This window comes from Pantherophis guttatus, chromosome 4, assembly GCF_059756535.1.
Source record: "Pantherophis guttatus breed Tessera chromosome 4, ASM5975653v1, whole genome shotgun sequence".
Classification (NCBI taxonomy): Eukaryota; Metazoa; Chordata; class Lepidosauria; order Squamata; family Colubridae; genus Pantherophis; species Pantherophis guttatus.
The window spans coordinates 141,973,319-141,996,712 of NC_142066.1; the positions used below are offsets into that span (position 1 = coordinate 141,973,319).

General features: G+C 36.2%; 1 protein-coding gene across 18 annotated transcripts in view; it reads right to left on the reverse strand.

The window, feature by feature from the left end:
- Window positions 1-23,394, reverse strand: part of PARD3 (par-3 family cell polarity regulator) — a 650,052-nt gene that overhangs the window by 162,953 nt on the left and 463,705 nt on the right. For 11 of the 18 annotated variants that reach the window (XM_034402633.3, XM_034402629.3, XM_034402628.3 and 8 more), the window contains 4 exons: window positions 22,094-22,244; window positions 14,357-14,546; window positions 10,791-10,939; window positions 8,165-8,209 (listed from right to left, as the gene is read on the reverse strand). In XM_034402633.3, the coding sequence (XP_034258524.2) occupies window positions 8,165-8,209; window positions 10,791-10,939; window positions 14,357-14,546; window positions 22,094-22,244 (535 nt within the window). The remainder of the gene's footprint in view (window positions 1-8,164; window positions 8,210-10,790; window positions 10,940-14,356; window positions 14,547-22,093; window positions 22,245-23,394) is intronic. The other 7 variants (XM_087893015.1, XM_087893013.1, XM_087893011.1 and 4 more) reach the window with 1 other exon arrangement.

Genomic DNA, 23,394 nt, shown 5'->3' on the forward strand with positions numbered 1-23,394 from the left:
CCATACATTCACTGTTTTTCTTAATATATTGCAACAGAATACAATTTTCAGTTGCTATTTTTTAGTCCTAAGAATTTAGGAAATGCTAATACCCTTGAGATTTAATCAGAATGCTTCTCTTTGAAAAAGATTGTCTTCGGGCATGAAATTAAGCTTTGCATAGATAAAAGAGATGATTTTAAATTAATCCAAGTAATGTTGAAATATCATTACTGAAATATGTGGGTACTTGTAAATATGCATAGTACGTATTCTTCTATTTGGTGCTGTATATTTAAACGAGGATTGTACCAGAGGTGCTATTTTTTGTCCTAACAGTAAATAAGTAGTCCTAATGACCAGTTACTCATGGCCTGATTCTGATGCCTTCTCCTTCCACTCCCCTGGCATTCACATATATTTCTGGTTTTCAGCAAAAGGGGTCTAGAGTGAACAATTCATTTGATTAACAAATACAATGTTCACTTTATGACGGACGCATTTGATTAACCGCATGTACAAAATAAATCATAAAACTAGGTTGGCCACATAGGTGACCTGCTTTATTACTATCATGACTTATAATAGGCATGCTTCATTATGCTTGTAAATTGAGGACTACCTGCAATCCTGTATATTGCAATCTAGATTTTCACAGGGAATAGTACAGTATATTCCAATAGATACATAAAATATAACTCCCACAACTCAAATTTATTTCTCTCCTTTCATGACTCTATGCTATTCTGAAAAGATAAGACCATGAAGAAGAATTACATGAAATTACAGTCAAAATTCAGAGTAGTTAGGTTTTATTGGGGATTTTGACTATTGCTATCTTTAAACAATCCCAAGTCAAAATAGTTAACAGCCTAGGGTGATAGATGATATTTTTATGTGACGTGTGGCTAGGTTATTTAGCAATATTTAGCTACTATGGATCTTTTGCTTTGTAAGCAACTTTTGGCTATTGGACAGGCATGAACCACACTGACTTATTTTCCATGGAGACATTTTTGGCTGAAACAACGCTTCGTTGTCTCAATACACATTCTTGTGGTAACCACATTTCTTCCACATTTCCCACACCCTTTAACACATAACATGTGTTAGGAGTAGAATAGTAAGTATCAGAATCTTCAAATTATTTTTTTAAAAAGCTTTACAAATTCCTTTTAGAAATAATGCACCTTCAACTTTTACTTTTACAATTATCCCCATGGTAAAGTTCCTTTACTGATAAAAAAAATGAAGGTAATATTTCATTAAAGCTACACAGTTGACTTAATGATTAATTTGTGGTTTCATGACATGGTCCTCTGGGCCTTCATGAATATATTTGCACCCTTATTATTAAGGAAAATTTAATGAAATCTTTAATTGGTTAAATATAACACAAACATAACCATGTTTGCTCATTTTTTTACATTTGCGTAACTGAAATATAGACCTAGTTTAGAAATAAGATTAATGAGTATTGTTTTCTTTTTATTTGATATGACAGAATAACCTACTTATTCTGGGTCTTAGCTATAGTGAGAAAACTGGGCCACTATGTCTTATTCAACAAACACAGTCAGATGTGTGAATGTGTAAAAGTTGCAAAGTGTGACCTGACTGAACCAAATAGAAGTTTGAATCTTTTGCACTTCAAAGGTGTTCATGCATTTTGTAACTCATGTCATCCTTCCTAATGATGTCATAATATGGATTCTTAAGGTTGGAAATAGTTAAAAGGGAAAATGTATAATGTAGAAGAGAAATTACTGAAAATATTTTGATAATCTATAAGGAAAGATAAGAGGAAGGGAGACAGCTGAAGAAGAAAAGTATTACTACCAGTATAAAAAGTTTTTGTTTTCATTGATGTACTTTTATGTTGGTATTTTACCGCCATCACCCTAACAACCAGCTTTATAATTAATTTTTTCTGGAAAGCCTGCAGGAAGTTAAGATGTATGTCAGCCAAGTGCAAAAATATTGATGCTAATAAATAAAGGTGTATTATTTCTATTGATGTTATCATATTCCCATTACACTGTTTACATTTTTCTGATTTTGTATAGTTTTGAATATTGTGATTTCATAGGGTTTTATTTGTTATTTGACTGGATTTTACTCCAGGATTATTTCAGTGGGCTAAGCATGTATTTGTAATTAAAGTTAAATGACCTAAATGTTATCTAAGGTAAAGATACCCTTGAGTCAAGCTTGACTCCTAGCTACTACATGCAGTTTCCTTAACTGCATTAATAAAGCAGCTTGCCACTGTTTTCTCCCAGAATGTTTTCCATCAATGACTTATTTAAAGAAGCTATCCTGGATATACTGCTTCTCTATGCAAAGCTTGGGACTTTGAAACTTGGGATAAATGCAAAATTCTTCGTGATGATAGGATCATTGAGAGCTTTTGCACCTGAGACAAATTCCTTGTGTGTCTAATCACACGTGGCAAAATAAAGTATTCTGTGTTCTAAAAGTCTGTAGAGATTCTCAATCATCCAGGTTATGGTTGTCCTAAAAGTGCTTTTTCAGGAGGTAAACGGACTTTGTGTTTCAGAGCTGAAGAAGCTTCTTGGATGAAAAGCGAAACGTCTTCAAAGAAAAAGCAAGGAAGTCCAGTTGCCTCCTGAAAAAGCACTTTTGGAATAGTCTGTGTTCTATTCTATGTTCACCAAGCTAGCCACCCAAGTCCAATAAAATAACTTCTGCCAACCAGACCTTCCACAAAAAACACTATGAAACATCCTTATCTCAATACAAATCAGCTGATTAAACTGAAGTAGAGAAATTACGTGAAGCATTTATATAAAGACATACTGGTAGCTATGGGATAATTTGCAAAACAATTTAATTTTTCTAGATCACAAGAAACTATCCCAAGAAGTGGACTCTGCACTGTTAGTCATAGCAACTGCTTCCACTGTTTCTGATTTAGACTTTGCAGATTATGATGCAGACCTAAAGATTCATCTACTCAATCTTAAATAATGCAGTATATGAAAAAGAAGCCAGACAGGCACAAGAATGCTTGGCTATACTTAGACACAGATTCAGTAGCCAGACCTCAGTAGGACCAGGTATTCTGTCCTCAGGCAGGATTCAGGGCTGCTTAGTAGCAACCTGGGTCACTGGATCAATACTAATTGGCAAAGGCTGTATCAGTTCTCATCTTAGAACTATTAGCTCAATTATCCTATTCTTAAAATCTTTTTCAATTTTCTTTAGCGCTCTCTCAAAGGTGCTTTTCCAAGAGGCAACTGGACTTTGTTTTTCTTTGAAGACATTTTTCTTTGAAGCTTCTTGGATGAGAAGCAAAATGAGAGCCTGTAGTACAGTGGACTAAGCACTGTTATTAACATCTGCAGCTTGCAATTCCTGCAAGTTCAAATCTCACCAGGCTCAAGGTTGACTCAGCCTTCCATCCTTTCAAAGGTAGGTGAAATGAGGACCCAGATTGTGGGGGCAATAAGATGACTTTGTATAAATATACAAAAGTATGAAGGCTATTGCTTAACGCATTGTAAGCCGCCCTGAGTCTTGGGAGAAGGGCAGCATATAAATTAAAGCAAAAAAAAAAATGTCTTCAAAGAAAAACCAGAATGTCCAGTTGCCTCTTGGAAAAGCACCTTTGGGACAACTATAACCTAAATGACTGAGAATCTCCACAGACATTTTGCATTCTCTCTTGACATGTTTCTTTCAACAATCTGTCCAGCATGGCTCTTCTTGCATGTATAAAGTTAACATTTCAAGATAAGCCTCACAGAATTTTTGCTACCTTTCTGTTCTTGAGACCTGGACAATAGTGGGAATATGGACATCTCATACTTCACACATTGACATAAAAAGTATACAGTAAGTCTATAAGTGCATTTGGCTTATCTGAAACTTTCTGTAGGATAGTAATTTAAATAAATTTATCGAGTGCTCAGTCCCAATTTGATATCTTTTTTTACATCTGCTAAATTCACACAATATATTTCTAAAGTTTATCTCAAAACTGATTAAGCCTATATATATCAAAATAAAACTAATGTGGACAGAATGAAAAAGAAAAAAAAATTAAAAACATCATGAATGAAGATATACCAGAATCTGATAAAGGAACTGTTGGGGTTCAAACTATTCACAGACATTCTACATAATGAATTCACCAATAAACAAGGAATCAAACTTTGCGTTGAGTTTAAGTTTTCAAGCACTCTGCCTCCCAATCTCTGAGTTCCTGGGATTAAATGAAACTTCATGTGAATCTTGCTACTTTGGTTGTGTCTTGAAATGTACATTCTTACATGCATTCTAACTGGTGCCAGTGTTGTGAAATTTAACTTAGACAGGGGTAGATGAAGAAAAGGAAAGTGAACAAAGAATCAGCTGAGCAGAAGTATTAGTCATCTTAAATATTTTTTTCTAGACATAATTCTCCTATATTTAATTAATCTATTTACTGAAGTCTCCCTATTTTATTCTACTATTGATATTACATACTTTTATGGCTCAAGACTGTGCTTTTATGTACACGTAAGCTGGAGTCCATCCATGCAAGTGTTAACCACTGACTATTTTCTTGTGAGGATGTTCATTTCAAAAGCATTTCATCTGAATAGCATGAACATATAATACTAGAATAAATATTTTAGATCCTAAATCTGGCACAGATATTTCTATTACTAGACTGTTACAATCTGAACTATTCCAGGTGATTTAAATAACTGGTATTGATGAGAGGATAAATTAAATAAGCATCTCTAATTTAGTACACATAATAAAGAATTGCATTTTAACTTGGGGAAAAAACAAACCTAAACAATGCAATTACTGGAAAATATCATTAACCATTTATCTCATCCCCTAGCTCAACTGAAAATTAACTATCATCTTATTTTAATAAATTCCGGCTGTTGTTCCAGAGATATATTGTTGGCATTATGACAAGATGAATATGGAAATAACCCATCATACTTCCTGTCTGCATAACACTGAATAAATGAGCCTTACTCAATTGCTACCGAATAATACACTTCTGACCTTTGAAATGAACTATAAGCATTGAAAAGGATTAGGCAATTTAAGTCAATTGAAGAAAGAAAACAATCTTAAAAATCTATTACAACATATTCCATCCAGGCAAGAACATCACTTTCCATTGGATTAATACAAATAAACTCAACTGCAGCTTTTAAAACAGGTTCTAATTTATTCTGCCAAGGTAAACATCTACTCTATTGTATTTTATAGTCTTCCATGAAATACATTCTGTTTTGCAGATATCAAAACAGAATGAGGCTATTCATTTTAATAACCTCTGTTAATATGGTAAAGATGTGTCAAAGTGTTCCACACTTAGCCAAAAGTTCATATGAAAGTTATATAAGTAAAAAGAACGGTAAACAGTATTAAGAAAGAAACTATTACATGTTTGATCAAGGTGCTCTTGGGATGCTCCGTTGATCACTGTTGGCTGGTGCCGCAACGGAGTGACTTGGCAGGGAGTTGGAAGTCTCCGAACCCCAGCCGTGCCAGCCAGGTGTGTGGGACAAGCCCAGGAACGCCTCTCTGGCAATCTGCCGGCCGGCAGATTCGTCGTTAGGGAAGACGGCCTTCAGCGGGCTCTGGCTGAGGCCATTTGCTCTGGAAAAGCAGGACCTCGACCAGCCTGGCCGGGAGGTACCTACGAGAACTGCCAAAGCGGTCTTCAGTGGGATTGGACGTTAGCTCTTCGTGCTGGAAAGATGAGAGCTCTACCAAGGAGTGGGAGATTTACAAGCTGATTTTGCTGACAAGCAGCCCTTAGCGTGATTGGGAATAAACCCTTCATGTTGGAATCAGCTCAACCGATCTTGTGGGAGCAAATAGCCATTTACAAACAGTCAAGAATGGGCAGCTCAGCAAAGAAATGTCCATCCAGATGGACTGAGTCTGAAAGCTGGGAAGCAAGAGGAAGAGGAGAAGCTTAACAACTTGCAGACTCAGTCCTAGGACAGATAACCCATTCCTGACTACTGGCCCCAAGCTCAGAGAGAATGGAAGGCTGCAAAAACGTGAAGAAAGAGAAAGCTGGTAAGAAGAAAGAGACCTGGGATGCATGATTATGATGGCAGTTTCTATGCTAGTCATGACATCAGTTTCTATGCTAGTAACTGATTCAATTCAGCTGTGGGTATATGATTTGTTGTGTTTGAAATTAAAACCATTTAAATCTAATCACAAATATGTGGCAGAAAAAAGAAATTACAAAAAAGAAGGTTAATGGTTAAGTAGTTTGAGTGTACAACCAAGCATACGGTGATAAAACCAGAATATCAACAAAAGCTTAGTGATACCTTTGCATGCAAAAATGTAATAGAAATATACAGAATTAAGAAGAAAATGGAGACTATATTCTCCTTATATTGTCAGTACATCACTTAGACCAGTGAAGGCTAACCTTTTTGCCATCGCATGCCGGGGGTGGTGGGGGAGGTTCACGCACACATGTGCCCACACCCATAATTCTATGTGTCCAACCCTGCGCATGTGACACCCCCCCCCGCTCCTGGCATGCGATGGCCCGGTAGGCCCGTTTTTTTTTCCACCTGGCTCCAGATTCTCTTTATGCATCTGGAGAGGGCGAAAACAGTCTTCCCCACCCCTTCAGAGACCCTCTGGAGGCCCAAAATGACCCGTTTCCTAACTTCTGGATAGACAGGAAGTGACTTTTTTGCTGTCCCCAGCCTCCAGAGCCCTCTAGGAGTTTATGGAGGCTGGGGACAGCAAAAAATGTCACTTCCTGTCCAACCGGAAGTTGGGAAACGGGCTGTTTCGAGACTCTGAGGGGGTGGGGGAGTCTGTTTTCACCCTCCCCAGATGCATAGAGAGGATCTGGAGCCAGGTGAGAAAGAAAAACAAGCCTTTCCCATCCCCCCCAGGCCCTCTGGAGGCAGGAAACAGCCTGTTTCCCTACTTCTGGTGGGCCCAGAAGGTCTGAAAATTAGCTGGCCGGGGTGTGCATGCGCACCGGATCTGAACTCGCATGTCCACTGATATGGCTACGCATGCCACCTGTGGCACATGTGCCATAAGTTCGCCATCACAGACTTAGACTGATGCCTATTAGAGAACAGTCATATTGGGAGAGCTCAACCAATAGCATTGACATTTAAACTTTCAGTGCTTTAATAATGTCTACGATAGCATGATTAATGTATAATGTAGACCAACAAGGCTGTGAAGTTTGTTATCTCTTAATCTTTCTTTACACTACAGCATTTGCTTTATAAAAACTTAAAATTTTACTACTTCTTTTAAAATAATTTTTTTCACTTGATGCACTTTACCACATGATGATGATATATAGAATAAAAATGAGTTTTCTGTTATTTACAGAGAGACAGATACACAAAACTAGGGATATATTGTTCAATGATTAATGTTAGAAACAAGTAATATTTTCATGATTCTAAGATGACATCCAAAATTAAAATAGTTTTGCTGGTATGGAAAGTTACTACGTACTCTTGATCTACCCTAATTAAAACAACAATCTATAAGTCAAAAGTTTACTTGCATTAATAAATTATGAAGGTTCATAACTGCAGCTAGTGCATTATTTTAATTGCTAATAAAGTCTTGCTTTCTAATCTGGAATCATGACAAATTACACAGAAAGCAAAATATCTCTAGTGCATAGCTTGTGAAACAGAGTTTTATTATTAGTGGGGTTTTGTTCTAATTCTTTACAAGCCAAAGAGATGCCAGGATGAACAGTGAATACAGCAACATTCATTATTGCTTACTGAACAAAGAGATGGAAGCTTGATTAAGGAATTTCCAAGCATGGTAGAATTTTGTGGTTAAATGCCACATTTCAAAAATTTAACCTGAGACGTGCCTTAGATAAATGTTCAAAATTTCATAAGCCAAGTCTGAATTCCAATGATGAATCACCCGAAGAGCTCTCCAAAGTATTATCTTTTTAAGAACTATATTTAATTGGTAAGCTCAATTGCTAAAATTTTCTTATCCTTATGGTTGTTCTCAAATATTATAAAGTATGTGTAATATTTGACTTCTGAGAGAGTAAAAAGATTCATGCAACTGTTGACATATTATTTTCACATGCACTATGATTGGCAGCCCTGTAATTGTCGTAAGCTGCTTTGACCAAAAAAATTATGGCAATCACCCTACAGTTAATTCTTACCTGTTCTCTGGCCATCCATTGTACTGAGCTTAGTCTCGTCAGCTACTGTTAAAAGGTAAATGTATAATGGTTAGCCTTGTTAGTGCCCACATCCCTCATGCATCCACTATTTATTTAGAGGACATTGCCAATATCACTACTCATGCAAATATGTCATATTATTCAGATACTTTTAAGGGGCAAAATGAGGCCCTGGAGAAAAATATTTAGGAAAATCCATGCTTTTGTGTCAGTCATCTCTGGATCACAGGCAAACTTAATATGTTATTCACATGCTAGCATGTCTCAATTAGTCGAGGCAAGACTACCACATATCAGCAAGAAGCAATTTGAGTTTTAAAAATCCCAATGGGGTTATAAAAACAGTAAATGTCTACATATTTATTACATTTTCTCACACTTAAAAAAACATATCAAAGCTCATGAATCTTCCCAAGGGATATGTAAAAAAGGCTTGGTTAGAAAGGCTGAATTTGAATTATTAAATGGGTTACTAGATTTACTATTGCTAGCTTTCCTTCAGCATTATCCCTGAGATATGAACCTGTAGGATTTCAAGATTAGTTAGTGCTGTCAGAATCATGAACTTATTGAGAATTTAGAAATTAAGCTAATAAAATGGAAGCAGCAATTTTAGATGAATACCAATCACTAATATTCCAGAAGACTTTTTTCTTAAAAAGAATTCATCCCCATCATATATAAATAAACTACTATCTTTTAAGAGAAACGTATCAATTATGTCGTAGTATTTTATTTTAGAAGAAAGATGTGCATTAATCTGACTAACTTCTTTAAAATAAGATACACTATAGGTTACATTTTTCCATTAAGATCTGTGACACTTTAAAGTGGTCACAGCATTCTACAGATATGTGTGTGTGCGAGCGTACATGTGTGTCTGTGTGTGTATATATGTATATGTATATATATGTATATGTGTATATATACACACACACTCCATCCATCCATCCATCTACACACACACACACACACACACACACACACACACACACACACACAGAGATGTGTATATGCTCCCACTTCTTGCCCCAGTTTTCTTGCCCACCTAGCAGTTCAAAAGCATGCAAATGCAAATAGATTAATAGGTACCACTTCAGTGGGAAGGTAAAAGCATTCTGCATGCCTTTGGCATACAGCTATGCTGGCCACATGACCATGGAAATGATCATTCAACAATGCTGGCTCCCTCAGCCAAGAAACGGAGATGAGCATCATGCCCTTGAGTTGGACATGACTGACAGGGAAGCCTTTACCTTTTATCTCAAAGGTGCTTTTTCAAAAGACAACTGGACTTTGCTTTTCCTTCATTCAAGAAGCTTCTCCAGTTCTGATTCTAGTCAAAACTGAAGAAGGATGAGAAGCGAAATGTCTTCAAGGAAATCCTGTTGTCTTTTGAAAAAGTACCTTTAAGACAACCAAGAGCTGGATGACTGAGAATCTACATAGACTTTATTTTTTATATGTTCTACACAGTAATCTGACCTATTGATAGCTGGCACTTATAATTGCTAAGCTTATGAAAAACTTGGCCACAATAAATGTTTTAGTTTGTAGGCATCTCCAACTTTTTCATTCTTTCAGCTATAATAGACTCTCTTAGAATTCTTTAGAAGGCAGTTTCTAAGCCAGATTGAGACTGCAAGTCAATGGACCAGAATTCTCCCATTTCTCTTTTTTTTTACACTACCTTAATACAGTTCAAAGCAATCTCTATCTTTTTGCTGGAATTACACCTAAGTCTAAACTGAAGACTTGCTAGACCCATGAGCAATGTCACAAGCAGATGACTCTAACCACATTCCTATCATTTACATCCAACCTTGCAAACCATGGACTCTATCATTTCTAAAGATGAAAGAGAGATGTCCTATAACAGGGCTCTCAAACTCCTGCCCCATGGGCTGGATGCATGGCCACACCCACGCCCGGTTTAGCGAAGGGGAACAAAGTGCTGATACATCACGTGACGCTGCTGTGACGTCGTGAGTTTAATATAATATGTGTCCTATAATATGTGCAGTTGCCATTGGAGGTTATTCTTTCAACCAAGTCCCATTTACTATCCCTGAAAGCGTTTAGGTCAATCGCTATTGCCTTTAGCAACAGATGTCATTAAAAGTAATGGGACTAAACATCCCAGCTGTTAAATGATTAAAGATTAAGCTAAAGCCGAATGTCTAAGCTTCTTAGAATTATGTTAGAATCATTCGTTAGAGAAAAGGTTTTAGCAATGCTAGAAACAACGAGAAATATGTTGTTGTAGAATTATTTTAAAATACAATTTTGAATTATTTTCCATCTCCTGAAAAACTACCTATTCAAAGATGTTTAGAGCTGCTGTATATACTGAACAATCCTGTAACACCTAAATCTCTATAGCCATAACATGTTAAATAAACATTAAAATTGTTGAAGCATATATAATGCACTTGGCTTGATCATATTTAAATTTTTTCATGCCACATTATTGAACTCAGCTGCATGGGATAATCAACTGCATAATATTACAAATAATTTAAATGCCAACAGGAAACAATAAGGAAAATAATATCAATATACCGTTGAAACACAACAATGAACAAAGAAGGACTGTGACCAATACCTAAGTCCATGCTTTTAGATTTCCGTGTTTTAACGATGTCTAATTGGCTGGCATCGGAAAACTGTTTAGCACGTTTTTCTGACATGCTCTGGCGTCCAAATCCTTCTCGTTGGAAAGCCAATCCTGGATCCATATCTGGACTTAATACGCTTTAAGAAATATAAGAATAAATAAATATAAAGAAAGTTTAACTAAACCATACATTAATGTTATATCATTAGCTTATCAATAAAATAAAAAAAGTTGAAAATCATGAGAGGATATTTTACTTTATTATTTTTATTTTACTTTACTATTTTAGATTTTATTTTGTTTTATTATTTAATTTTACTTTATCCCCATGAATATAGAATTATTAGCCTTTCAACCCAGGTTTTAAAACAAGCTTCCAAAGTCACTAAAATGAGGACCCAAATTGATGTGGGCAATATGTTGAGATTTGTAAACCATCTAGACATTGCTGTAAAGCACTATGGGACAGTATATAAGTCTAAGTGCTATTGTACTTTGTTCCTGAACTGATAAGCAGAAATCAATGTAAAATGTATTTTGACCTTTATAGCACTGACAGTTCACATTTCAGCCTTTCAGACATTGTTGAACTTCAAATTTTAACAGCCTTAGCCTATATAGCTCATGGATGGTCATTATTGAGTTTGTCACTCACTAGTTTTTAGGAGGAACAATGTCTGAATGTTTTAGGAGGATCTAATCTTTTTTTCTAATTCTAACTAGATTAAATCCATTTTTTAAAAAAATTAACCACATTCACATTTTAGCCAAATTGCATCAAACTCTGTAGCAGTATCAATTTAATTCAAATCAAACTCTGTTGCACACATTGGTCAATCAGTTGACCATATAGAGTAGTTGTTCAATATTGTTTGGAATATAACTTCATTTCATTGAAGATGGGACGGGATTTTCAAACAACAAATAAATGCCATTTATTTATAGGTAGTCCCCAATTTACACCATTCATTTAGTGACCATTTGAAGTTACAACAGCACTGAAAAAAGTGGTTTATGGCTGTTTTTCCACACTTAATGACTGTTACAGCATCATTATGGTCATGTGATCAAATTTCAGGAGCTTGAAAACTACTATGTATTTATGAAGGATATTATGTCCCGGGGTCACATGATCACCTTTTCTGACCTTCTACAAGCAAAGTCAGTGGGGTACAAAAAAGTAGTACAAAAAAACCAGATTGTTTTAAAGAGTCAGGTTCTGCTTATTTTCACAAAATATCTGATACTGCCAGATATTGGCCTCCCTAGAAAAAAATAATTCCATAGAGTTGGACTGAATATTTATAAAATGTCATACTCAGAATTTACTGAAAGTGTCCAAAAAGCATTATGTTGTATTTTAGTAAGACATTTCCAAAATGGTTAACAACCTGTTGTAAAACAGAAAGAATGAAATCACATAGTAAAACTGAACATCTCACATTAATAGCCCTTAATATTTCAGACTGATGTTAATGCCACTTTCTATTATTATATTGATTATTATATTATTATTATTATTATTTACTTTATTCAATAAACATGAAACTCAGTCAACTGAACATTCAAAAATGCATTCCCAAATACCATTGACTGGTGCTATTGGTTGATACGGGTTGCTGCCAGCGTCCTAGGTATCAACCAAGTATCTTCTTAAGATGTACAATGTTCCAAGTAGCGCAGTTTCTTGCAGTTCCGCTGGTGTTATTGCAGGAAGCTGCAATTTGTTGATGTATCTTATAAAATTATTGGATATGGTACCAAGTGCTCCGATGACAATGGGTATCACTGTTACATATTTCATCCATAGCCGTGTAGTTTCAATGGCCAGGTCGTGATATTTTTTATTATTATTATTATTATTATTATTATTATTATTATTATTATTATTATTATTATTATTATTATTATTATTAATTATAGCCAGGGTGGTGCAGTGGTTAGAGTGCAGTACTGCAGGCTACTTCTGCTGATCACCGGTTGCCAGCAGTTTGGCAGTTTGAATCTCACCAGGCTCAAAGTTGACTCAGCCTTCCATCCTTCCGAGGTGGGTAAAATGAGGACTCAGATTGTTGGGGGCAATATGCTGACTTTGTAAACTGCTTAGAGAGGACTGTAAAGCACTGTGAAGCGGTATATAAGTCTAAGTGCTATTGCTATTATTTCTAGAATCAACAGGCAACAGAATATACTATGACAAAGAAGTTGACTCTTTAAAGAATGTAACCGTGTTATGACCCTCAGTGTTATTAAAATTCCATGTATTAATCCTTCTTCATTGTCCCTTGTTTTCATAACATTTTCATCAAGGATTAAGGAGATACTGTCAGGCTGGAAAAAGCATATATTTTCAGCCATGATTCAGAACAGCTGCCATTCTTGTTTGGATAACCCTTCTTCCATTTTCTTTACATCAACCCCTTGGTGCTTTGAAGCAAACTCACAGAAAACACCTTCATTTTACAATCCTTCCTTTGTCCATTACCAGCAGGAAATTAATACAAAACCCTCCCTTGGCTGCTGTTTATTTTATTTTACTGGGTTTCTTTTTAACAAATAGAATGCAGTCAACAGAAATAAGGATCCAAACAGATCTGTCCCATTCGTAATTGCATTATTCTCTTTGAACCTTTGAAAGGGCAGGCATAAAGGCAGTTGTAGGAACAAAAGTAAACCTTTAAAACTGCTCATTCTTTCTTTTTCTTATTGGGTTTTTTTTTTTTAAATGCATGCTGTTGAAATGCATAGATGCATTTCCAAAATCTCAGTTAGTTAGTTTTTAGGTATTTTGTTCTAGAAAAACAATGGTGGGAGTCTGAGAAGTCAAAGAAGCAGCAGTGCAATGTGATAGAGAACAGCATTGTAATAGGGGAAGTAATGGCTTTTAACATAACAACCGAAAGCTATTTACAAGATAGAGTAAGAGTAAAATTAATATGATGAATACCAGTGCACATTGGTACATATGTGTGTGTAATGAATAGCTGACTTGCACAAAGCCAAATAGAGATTCTTGCTGTGGGTAATAGTTATTAAGATATTGCTGACACAATTATATCAAGCTCGGGAGGATATGAGACTTGGAAAATACTCATACTTCAACCTGCTTGTGTTAATTATCACCACAAGCCTAGTAGGAGTTCCATAGAAAGGTCTTTTATTTTGCTTATTGCTGAACATAATTACCACACATACAAATTATTGTTGTTCTCTACAATTAGTAAAGATTGTGGGGAAAAAAAGATTTAAAAATTAGGAAGTATTTCTTCTATGTAAGATAACAAAGAAGGCCCAAACAATCATTGCTGCCCCCACTCCAAAATGCTGATATGAGGCTCCATGCCACAATAATATGAAATTTGCTTTCCTCACTTAAGTTCTTAGATGGCTTGACAGGAACAAGAGATAGAAAGAGTATTCTTTAGAACTGATGAAGCTTCTTCGGTGAGAAGAAAATTTTCAAAGAGAAAAATCAAGAAAGTCCAGTTGCCTTTTGGAAAAAGGACTTTGAGACAACCAACATCTGGATAATTGAGAATATCCACAACATTTACCATTCTGCTGATTCATTCACTATTGGTTTACTCCAAGCTCCAGCATCCATGGTTGCAAAACCTACGTCATCATGAGAACTGGAAGATGATTGGTCTGAAAGATATGGAGGTAGTACAGGTAGTCTATCATCTTCTATCATTACCATATCATCTGGAGGCATGTTGACTGTTGGAGAAAGCTGGTATTTACCTGCAGAAAATGGATGGAGAACTATTTTATTTATTAGATTTCTAACACGGCATTCCCTCCTCTAATTGTTTTTGTATAACAGCAAGTTTGTGGCTTAAATTGGACTCAAACAATTAACCCAAAGTCTTTCAGTGAACTTCTATTGTCAACATTGACTTTAATCAGGGCAACATTTAAAAATATACTACTAAGAAGTTATGTAATTCCAGTACTGTTTATTTTGATATAAGTGTTCATTGGAAATAGAATTTCTAGGCATAGATTTCAAAGTTCTAAATGTCTGTTGACATATAGCAACTATAATAAATTCCATATAAAAAAATGCCTAGAAGAAAAAGTGCCTAGAAAAATCTCCAACAACACCAAAAATAGATCTATCTTCACCTTTGACCTACATTTAAGAGTATATTAGGCATTTATGTACAATGAATCATCAGTGTCAATGAATCTCTCTATCTGTTTTTCTCTTAGAATAGTCATCATTACGATCTGCATGAAATGTTCAAGTATGCACTATGTTTAACATACATTTTGTTTTTGTCATTGTTTAATATCAAAGATAAAACTGAAAGTGAAAATTTTTTCTAAGGCTGAACCATTGAGTTTATGGTGCTGGAATTAATCCTAAAGACTTTCTTATCTCTAAATCAGCCTCTTACCTAAGGTCTACAGGGCAATCAACATGACCTAGAAGGTTAGCTAAACAGAGTGGAAAAACCTTTCAGATATACAATTCATGTTCTCCAGACCTGACTGACAGTTCAAATTCTGGCATACTTGTGAAGAATTTTGATTTAAAATATTCAACTGGCGTAAAGAAACCCACTACTTTGGGGCGATATTAAATTTTCTTAGTTTAGCTAATCCTAATCAAATCTTAACAAAGCTAATCAAAAAGCAGGTCTGGAAACTTTAAAAGAGTCAGAAGCAAGTATGGTTATCCAGTAAAGTTTAAAGGAAAAAAAATTGAAGGAGGAGGGGGAGGGGGAGAGGAAGGAGGAGGAGGAGGAGGAGGAGGAGGAGGAGGAGGAGGAGGAGGAGGAGCAGGAGGAGGAGGAGGAGGAGGAGGAGGAGGGTATTCCACTGAAGTTCCCTACTGTCAAGCTGAAATGTATGTGCTCAAGTTTGCATAGCAGCTAATTCTTTTCTCAGCAAAAGCTTTTTTGATTGATAGGTTAATGTTGAACCTAGAAATCCACTCGTTTTCAAACATAATGCCTACAAGATTGTTAACTTTTTGGCTAATAATATCTCCAAAGAATGGAATGTGAAACGGAATAACCTTATGGCATTTTACAGATCATGACTCCAAGGTTGAGAGGCAGAAGTAATTCAGTGGCATGCCTAGATTTTCTGTGCACTTCTTAATATTTCAATAAGCCAGAATGATGATATTTTAGTAGATAAACTAAAATCTGAAAGTAAATGCATTTCTTTTTCAGTAGATTGAATCAGGGAGTTAAAGAAGAACCTTCTTCAGGCTAATCCTAGAAAGAAAGCCCAATGAAAAAGAATCACTAAAGGCTTGCTATAGGTAATTTAAAATGATTCTATTTGTCTTAATCAGCTTAAGCCCATTGATGCCAATTTGATAAAAATACAAGCTCCTTTTTTTATATACAGTTGGTCCCTAATTTATCTACTTTCAGCTTAGTATGTGCAAAAACATAGCTGAATAAGACTAAGTAAAGGTAAAGGTTCCCCTCATACATATGTGCTAGTCATTCCTGACTCTAGGGGAAGGTGCTCATCTCCGTTTCAAAGCTGAAGAGCCAGTGCCGTCCGAAGACGTCTCTGTGGTCATGTGGCCAGCATGACTAAAAACCAAAGGCGCACGGAACGCTGTTACCTTCCCACCAAAGCTGGTCCCTATTTTTCTACTTGCATTTTTACCTGCTTTCGAATTGCTAGGTTGGCAGAAGCTGGGACAAGTAACGGGAGCTCACCCCATTACGTGGCACTAGGAATTCAAACCGCTGAACTGCTGACCTTTCGATCAACAAGCTCACTGTCTTAGCCATCAAGCCACCACATCCCTTGGATAAGACTACAATTTAAAAAATACTTTTATGATAAAACAATAAATAATATAAATTAAGAAATTTTGGAACCTCCCCCCCCTCCAAAAAAATGCTCTAAATCTAGCCTGGGTGAATATATAACAATGCAATTGAGAATTGAGAATTGAGAATTTCAAAGTATTTTGTCACATATTCTTTTTACTGATTTGCACAAAATACTTAAGATCATTACTTAGAAGAAGAGTTTGTCTTTTCCCTTCTTCACCTCCTTCTTCTCCTCTTTTGGGTGTGTGGATGTGCAGACATTATTAAACAGCTTTTTTTCTCCTTTTTCAATTAACTTTCTCTTGCTGAACTCAAGCTTTTCAAACTGGCTAATCTTAACTACAGTTTGTTCACCGAGGCCAAGTTCAAATCATCTTAAGAAATCAGCTTGTTTCAACAAAGTTTAAGATTAATTGCAACTGAGGTTTCACTGTGATTAAACTAAAATGGAGGTTCATTCTCTCACCAAGCGGTGAGGAAGGGAGGGACCTCTGTTCCATGGTTCTAATATGATCCATAACCTCCTGATCTTGCTCATGTAGCCTCAAATGAGGCCTTCCAATTACCTTTTGCCTGAACCGGAAGTAAAAAATGCTACTGGTTCGCCAAACTGGTAGTAAAAAATGTAAAAAAAAAAAGGTTCCGATGATCAGCTGAGCGCCACTCGATCATCAGAACTGTTTTTTTTAACTTTTTAGGCATTTTTTTACTACTGGTTCGGGCAAATAGGTAGTAAAAAATGCTTTAAAAAAGTAAAAAAAGAGGCTCCAACGATCACAGCTGTGTTGCGTGATCGCCGGAGCCTCTTTTTTTTTTTTTTTTACTTTTTTAAAGCATTTTTTTACTACCTATTTGCCTGAGCCGGTAGTAAAAAAATGCTTTTAAAAGGTTAAAAAGAAGAGTTCTGATGATCGCGTGGCACAGCTGTGATCATTGGAGCCTTTTCTTTACTTTTTTAAAGCATTTTTACTACCTATTCGCCTGAGCCGGTAGTAAAAAATGCTTTTAAAAGGTTTTTAAAAAGGTTCCCATGTGCATCACAGCTGATCACCCACCTGCGCTGTTCTACTTACCTTCCAAGGTCTCCTTTTGGCATGCACCGCGCATGCACATGTGCAGCTCGCATTCGTGTGGACTGCGCATGTGCGCGCTCAGTTTGCATTTGGCGCATAATGCACATACACAGCCAGCGAACTGGTAGTAAACCAGTTCAGATTTCACCATTGCTTTGGAGAGAGATGCCTTTGCAGGAAGTACTGCTGGAAGGCCTTTAAATGTGACTCTACCTTGTCTGCCTTTTCAAACTTGAGTGTGAACTTCTTTGCAGGAACAGTTTTTGTCCACTCCTTACATGAAGTAGGAATAGTAATGTTGTGCATGTACTCTACAAAAACTGTGATTGCCTATCTACAGTTTGTGAAAGACTAAATGGATAAACTAGAAGGCTACTAGAAGTAGTTCTGACTTTTCACCAGTAACAGAATGACTATGTTGGAATTGAAATGAATGTATATATTTATTTTATTTATTTAGGAGTTTTGCTTTTGTTTTTGGCACTGTGTGCCGTCACAAAGTTGCTGTAATGAACAGATAAACCCATAATGTTGAACTGAGCTATTGAAATAAATTTCTTCCACTTATAAATATTAATGGGCAAATTAAGAGAATTTGGTGCATTAGCAAGTTTCAGGATTAATAAACAAAAGATAAAGATGTTAACAAAACATAAAAATAGAAGATGAAACATAATTGATGAATAAAATGGACCTTGAGATTGAGAAGATGATAACCTAATTACGATCGCAAACATGAACGTATGTGACTTCAAAATAATTATGTTAAGACATGAAATGAAGTTATAAGAAATATGTTAAGATGTGAGAAGTTAAAATTGTCAGTACTGAGGAGAATTTATGTGATAAAAATGAATGTCTTTGCTAAAACGTTGCTTTTGTTTCAGACCATGCCTGTTTAAGTGGCAAAAGAATATAGCTAAAAAAAAAAAAAAAAAGAGGGGGTCAACTTATTCTCCAAAGCACCTGAAGGGAGGACAAGAAGCAATGGATGGGAACTAATCAAGGAGAGAAGCAACTTAGAACTAACAAGAAATTTCTTGACAGTTAAAATAATTAATCAGTGGAACAACTTGGCTCCAGAAGTGGTGGATGCTCCAACACTAGAAGTCTTTAAGAAGAGATAGGACAACCATTTGTCTGACATGGTGTATAGCAGTGGTCCCCAACCCCCGGTCCGCGGACCGGTGCCGGGCCGTGGAGTACCTGGCACCGGGCCGCGCAGCGGCCGGGGGACATGAACGCTGCAGCGCACGGCCCAGGAGCCTTTGCGCTGCAGCGTTCATGTCCCCCGGCCGCTTTTGCGCACTGGGCCGTGCGCAAAAGCTCCTGGGCCGTGGCCCCACCCCTGCGCGCGCTCAGCGGGCCGCGGCGTTAAAAAGGTTGGGGACCACTGGTGTATAGGATTTCCTGCCTGAGCAGAGGATTGGACTAGAAGACCTCCAATGTCCCTTCCAACTCTGTTTCCAACTATTTGTCTCCAAGATAAATATATATTACAGATGAAAATGAGAGGGGGGGAGTGATTTTACCTACTCTGAAATTGTATTTTTTAACTCTTTGCTTGGTTTAGATAAAGAATGGGTGCTGCTGAGAGAAAAGAAGGCTTTTGGAGTTAGAAGGACAAGGTGTGAGATTTGGATGGCATAGATATTTGTGGTATGATAAACTTAAGGTCAGTGTGGATTTCAAATATCATTGTTGGATGTGCCATATTGAGACCATGATATGGTTACAGTAGTTCAGGTTGTGTCCATATATATTTTTGTGGCTTATCATGCTTTCTGGATGATAAAAAAGATAAAAAAGCTAAAAAATTTGGATTCAAATACATACAGAGGACTTTAAAGATTACCATACAACTGAGACCAGAGATTTTTCTTTGGAGATTGATGGATAAACAGTTGAAAAAAGTCATTAAATTTTGTTTTTGTACATAATAACTTCAGTGAGATTACTGTATGCAGAAAGATGGAAAAATCCAGCAGCATCCACAATGGAAGAATGGATGGTGAACATAATGGAACTTACTGAGATGGCAAATTGACTTTTTTGATAAAAAGAAAACCACAATATATATTTATTGCTGACTGGAAACTTTTTGCATAAAACAGAAAAAATGAATTTATGATTCATGGCTTTGATGATTAGACAGGATAGATCATAGACAGAAGAGTTATGTTATAACCACTGAGTAAGGACTAAATTTATAATTGTATTTATATCTGCTGTAAAATAGATCGGAGTTTTCATTTTTTTTTCTTACTTTATATTAGTTTGTATTAGTTTTATCATATGTGTGGATGTATGTATAAGTTATGTGTGTGTGTATATGTATTTGTATATATATATGTGTGTAGTGTATGTATGTATGTGTGTAGTGTGTGTATGTGTGTGTATAAATGTAAGTTTTAAATATCAAACTATATATAAAATAAAATATATAAAGAAAAATTATATGAAGAAATTATGCCCAAGCAGTTCACTGCTTGCTGCACTGAATTCTGCAATCCCCTTGTTGCATTTGAATTCTTACCAAAGGAATGAAAATATGCACTAAGCTAAAATATATCTGGCTTAGAACTTAGAAAATGTAAGTACAGCTAGTGAAGATTAAGAATAAGTCTTGAACTTTTAATCTTGGAAAACTGCATACAATTAATATCTCCTGGATATAGCACGTTTAAGTAACAACCAATTCATATTTCAATGTGGCTATTTCTTTTAAGAGTTAACAGTAAAAGGAAACTAGGTCACCAGAGCCCAGAAAAACTCAAAGAAGTAGTGCAAGATTGGAAGATATGGAGACCTGGCCCATGGAATTGCCAAGTGTTGGATATGATTGAATGGATAACATCATCATCATCGTCTATTTTTAAGTTAACATAACAGTGAAGAGATTTTATTAGCATGGAGTTCATCCATTGAAATCATACATTGCCATGGCTATTATGTAGACCTCCACAAAATCCAATTCTGATTAATCCAGCCACATGGCAAACAATTAGGTGTTACTGACAAATGATACATGTCCCAGGTTAATGTTACAGAATGGGTCAGTCACAGGGACCTGAAGTTTTGTCTTCCAAGCTTTTGGACTCTTGCTGGAGCCTATCTTCAGGGTTAGAGAGAAATTTCCTGAAGATGGGCTCCAGTATGAGTCTCAAAGCTCGGAAAACAAAACCTCTGGTTCCAGTGACTGACCTAGATTGCATTGTGCTAGATATTACTGAATTTTAAAAACTGAGGAATGAGTGGAAATAGACTACAATAGGACACTAACTCCTTTGGATTTAGAAATGGTAAGAATATATGTGGGGATGATCTGCCAGAAACCCAGTAAACTTAATATGTTATTTATTTGCATTGCACAACAGAGGCAGACAATAGCTGAACAAGCTCAAGAAAAGTCATAGCCATCTTAAAGCATTTCAAATGGGTGTTATGCCTTTGCATTATGTCAAATCACATTTTTCACACTTTCTCCTTTTGTGTGCAAAGCACTGAACACCCTACTTGCCCAAACTTTTGTTGCTCTTTCACCACAGTAAACAAACAAACAAAAAAAAGCAGAATATGTATTGATATTCCATAGGAAGTAAATCCTCTGCAGAATATCTTTTTAAATCAAAATGTTTCAGAATGCAAGCATTTTTAATGAAATGGTTCTCTAAGTAAATATCAACATCTCCCAACTCTTCTAAACGCAACACTAATAAATTGCTACAAGCAAAGAAAAAATTTCCATTGGTGACTCCACAAAGAGCAGAATACATGAGGATTCACAAAAGGATGCACAAAATTAGCATTTTAAGATCCTGTGTGACTTTTAAACAAACACCATCCAAAGTCCAAAATTGATAAGGTTCACATTACCATATAGAGTTATGGAAAAGTAAACTCAAAACTTAAACTTCAGTGGTACTTCCTTGATCATCATAACTTTCATTGAACTTATAATTAATGAAGCTAGACTGGGCAGACTCTCACAAAGTAGCATAAAGCCTGTCTCCAACCTCATTTTTGAAAAAAAAAATCTCAGGTTTATCATTTGTACTTTGGTCAGACACTTATTTAATCAATACATTGATTTCCTTCAAAGAAAAGTTGGGAAGGGAGAAAAGCAACCTTTTAAATTACCGGCTCCAATTTCTTTGATCCACACTGCCTTCACACACACACACACGCACGGGAGGGGCAGGGAGAGATGGGATGACACAGAGAGAGAACACAGCAAGATAAAGACAGAGAGTGAGACAGTGAGAGAGAGAGAGAGAAAGACAGAGAGGCAGAGACAGAGTGAGACAAGAGCGAGACAGAGACAGAGACAAGCACCAATAATCTATTTGCAAGACCCTATGAACTGGTTGATAACCTAGCACAAGGTAACCAAGTCTATTTGACTTACCCATTAGTCTACTCAGGGCAGCATTTCTAGTGGGTGATTCATTGAGCCCTTCAACCCCACTGTACAGTGAATGGGAAATCCTACGCTCCCGGTCATCCATTACTGTCTCAATGGGCAGCTCCGGCCCCAGAGGACTCCCAGGTGATTCCAACTGCAGGAAAAGGGGGAAAAATCATTATTGAAGTCCCATTTCACAGCAAGATGAAACCAAACAAATTACCTTAGGCTTGGAAATGGCTGGACATGAAATAAACTAGGAATTCTCAACCTGTATTTCAATTATTTGCACTGACAGTGCTGCTTATTGACTAACCATCCAGTCCAGATACTTGGCACATTTTCTACAGAGTTTTGTCAGACTCTGTGTTTAGATAACAAATATAACAAACTCTTATATTTTCATTGATAGCTGACTTGTAAAATAGCACTCTTGCATTTTGGCCTGATTTTCCCCTTTTCTAAAATGGTTGTCAGGGCACCAACCAACAGGCTCCTGACGAGAAAATGGGAGAGTTTTCTCCCTGTAACTAATAGAATAAAATAATCTCTCTGGTCGTAATTAGAAATCTGGCTTCAGAGTTTTTTCTAGTGAAGCAATATGCTTTCATATGCAATCATATTCACAAGAACATAAGTATCAACACGGACAATAAATAACTATAATATTCCAAACTCTACCATTATTTCAAATTACTATGGTTTTCTATTCAGAGTAAATTCAGTCATTTAGCTTTGGCAGTAGCAAAGTAAAAGGCCATAGGAATCGTCAGTATTTCTGATCTTTAAGCTGACAACTTTTCAGAATATGGCCAGTATATCTACCACTTCTGTTGTATTCCAACATATGAATTTTGTTTCTCTTTTTCTCATCCCTTACAAGCATTTTTCAAAGATCCCTGCCCAGCAGGAAGCTACAAACCAGCATGCTTTAAAGATGGAGAAAAGAGAATACATAGAAATATTAATTGTGGAAGAGTTGATAATAAAGCTGCTTCTTTCACTGTTTTGCCTTTCTAATTGCCTGCATACATGTTAATATTACAATCGTGATTTTAAATGCATGACAGTGTGAACCACAGGGTCACATACCCCACAGGCATTATCCTTTGAAAAGCGTAAATATGGTTGAGATTTGGATCAGCGCTAACCCTAATTATGCTTGGCACTTATCACCTCATACTATTAAATAAGATTGAGTTTCACTCAAAATCTAAATAATTCTTTAGAGTTAAAAGCTAACCAATTGAAAGTCAACTAATATTTATGTCATTCTTTTTAATAAGTTATCATGAAAGAAATCA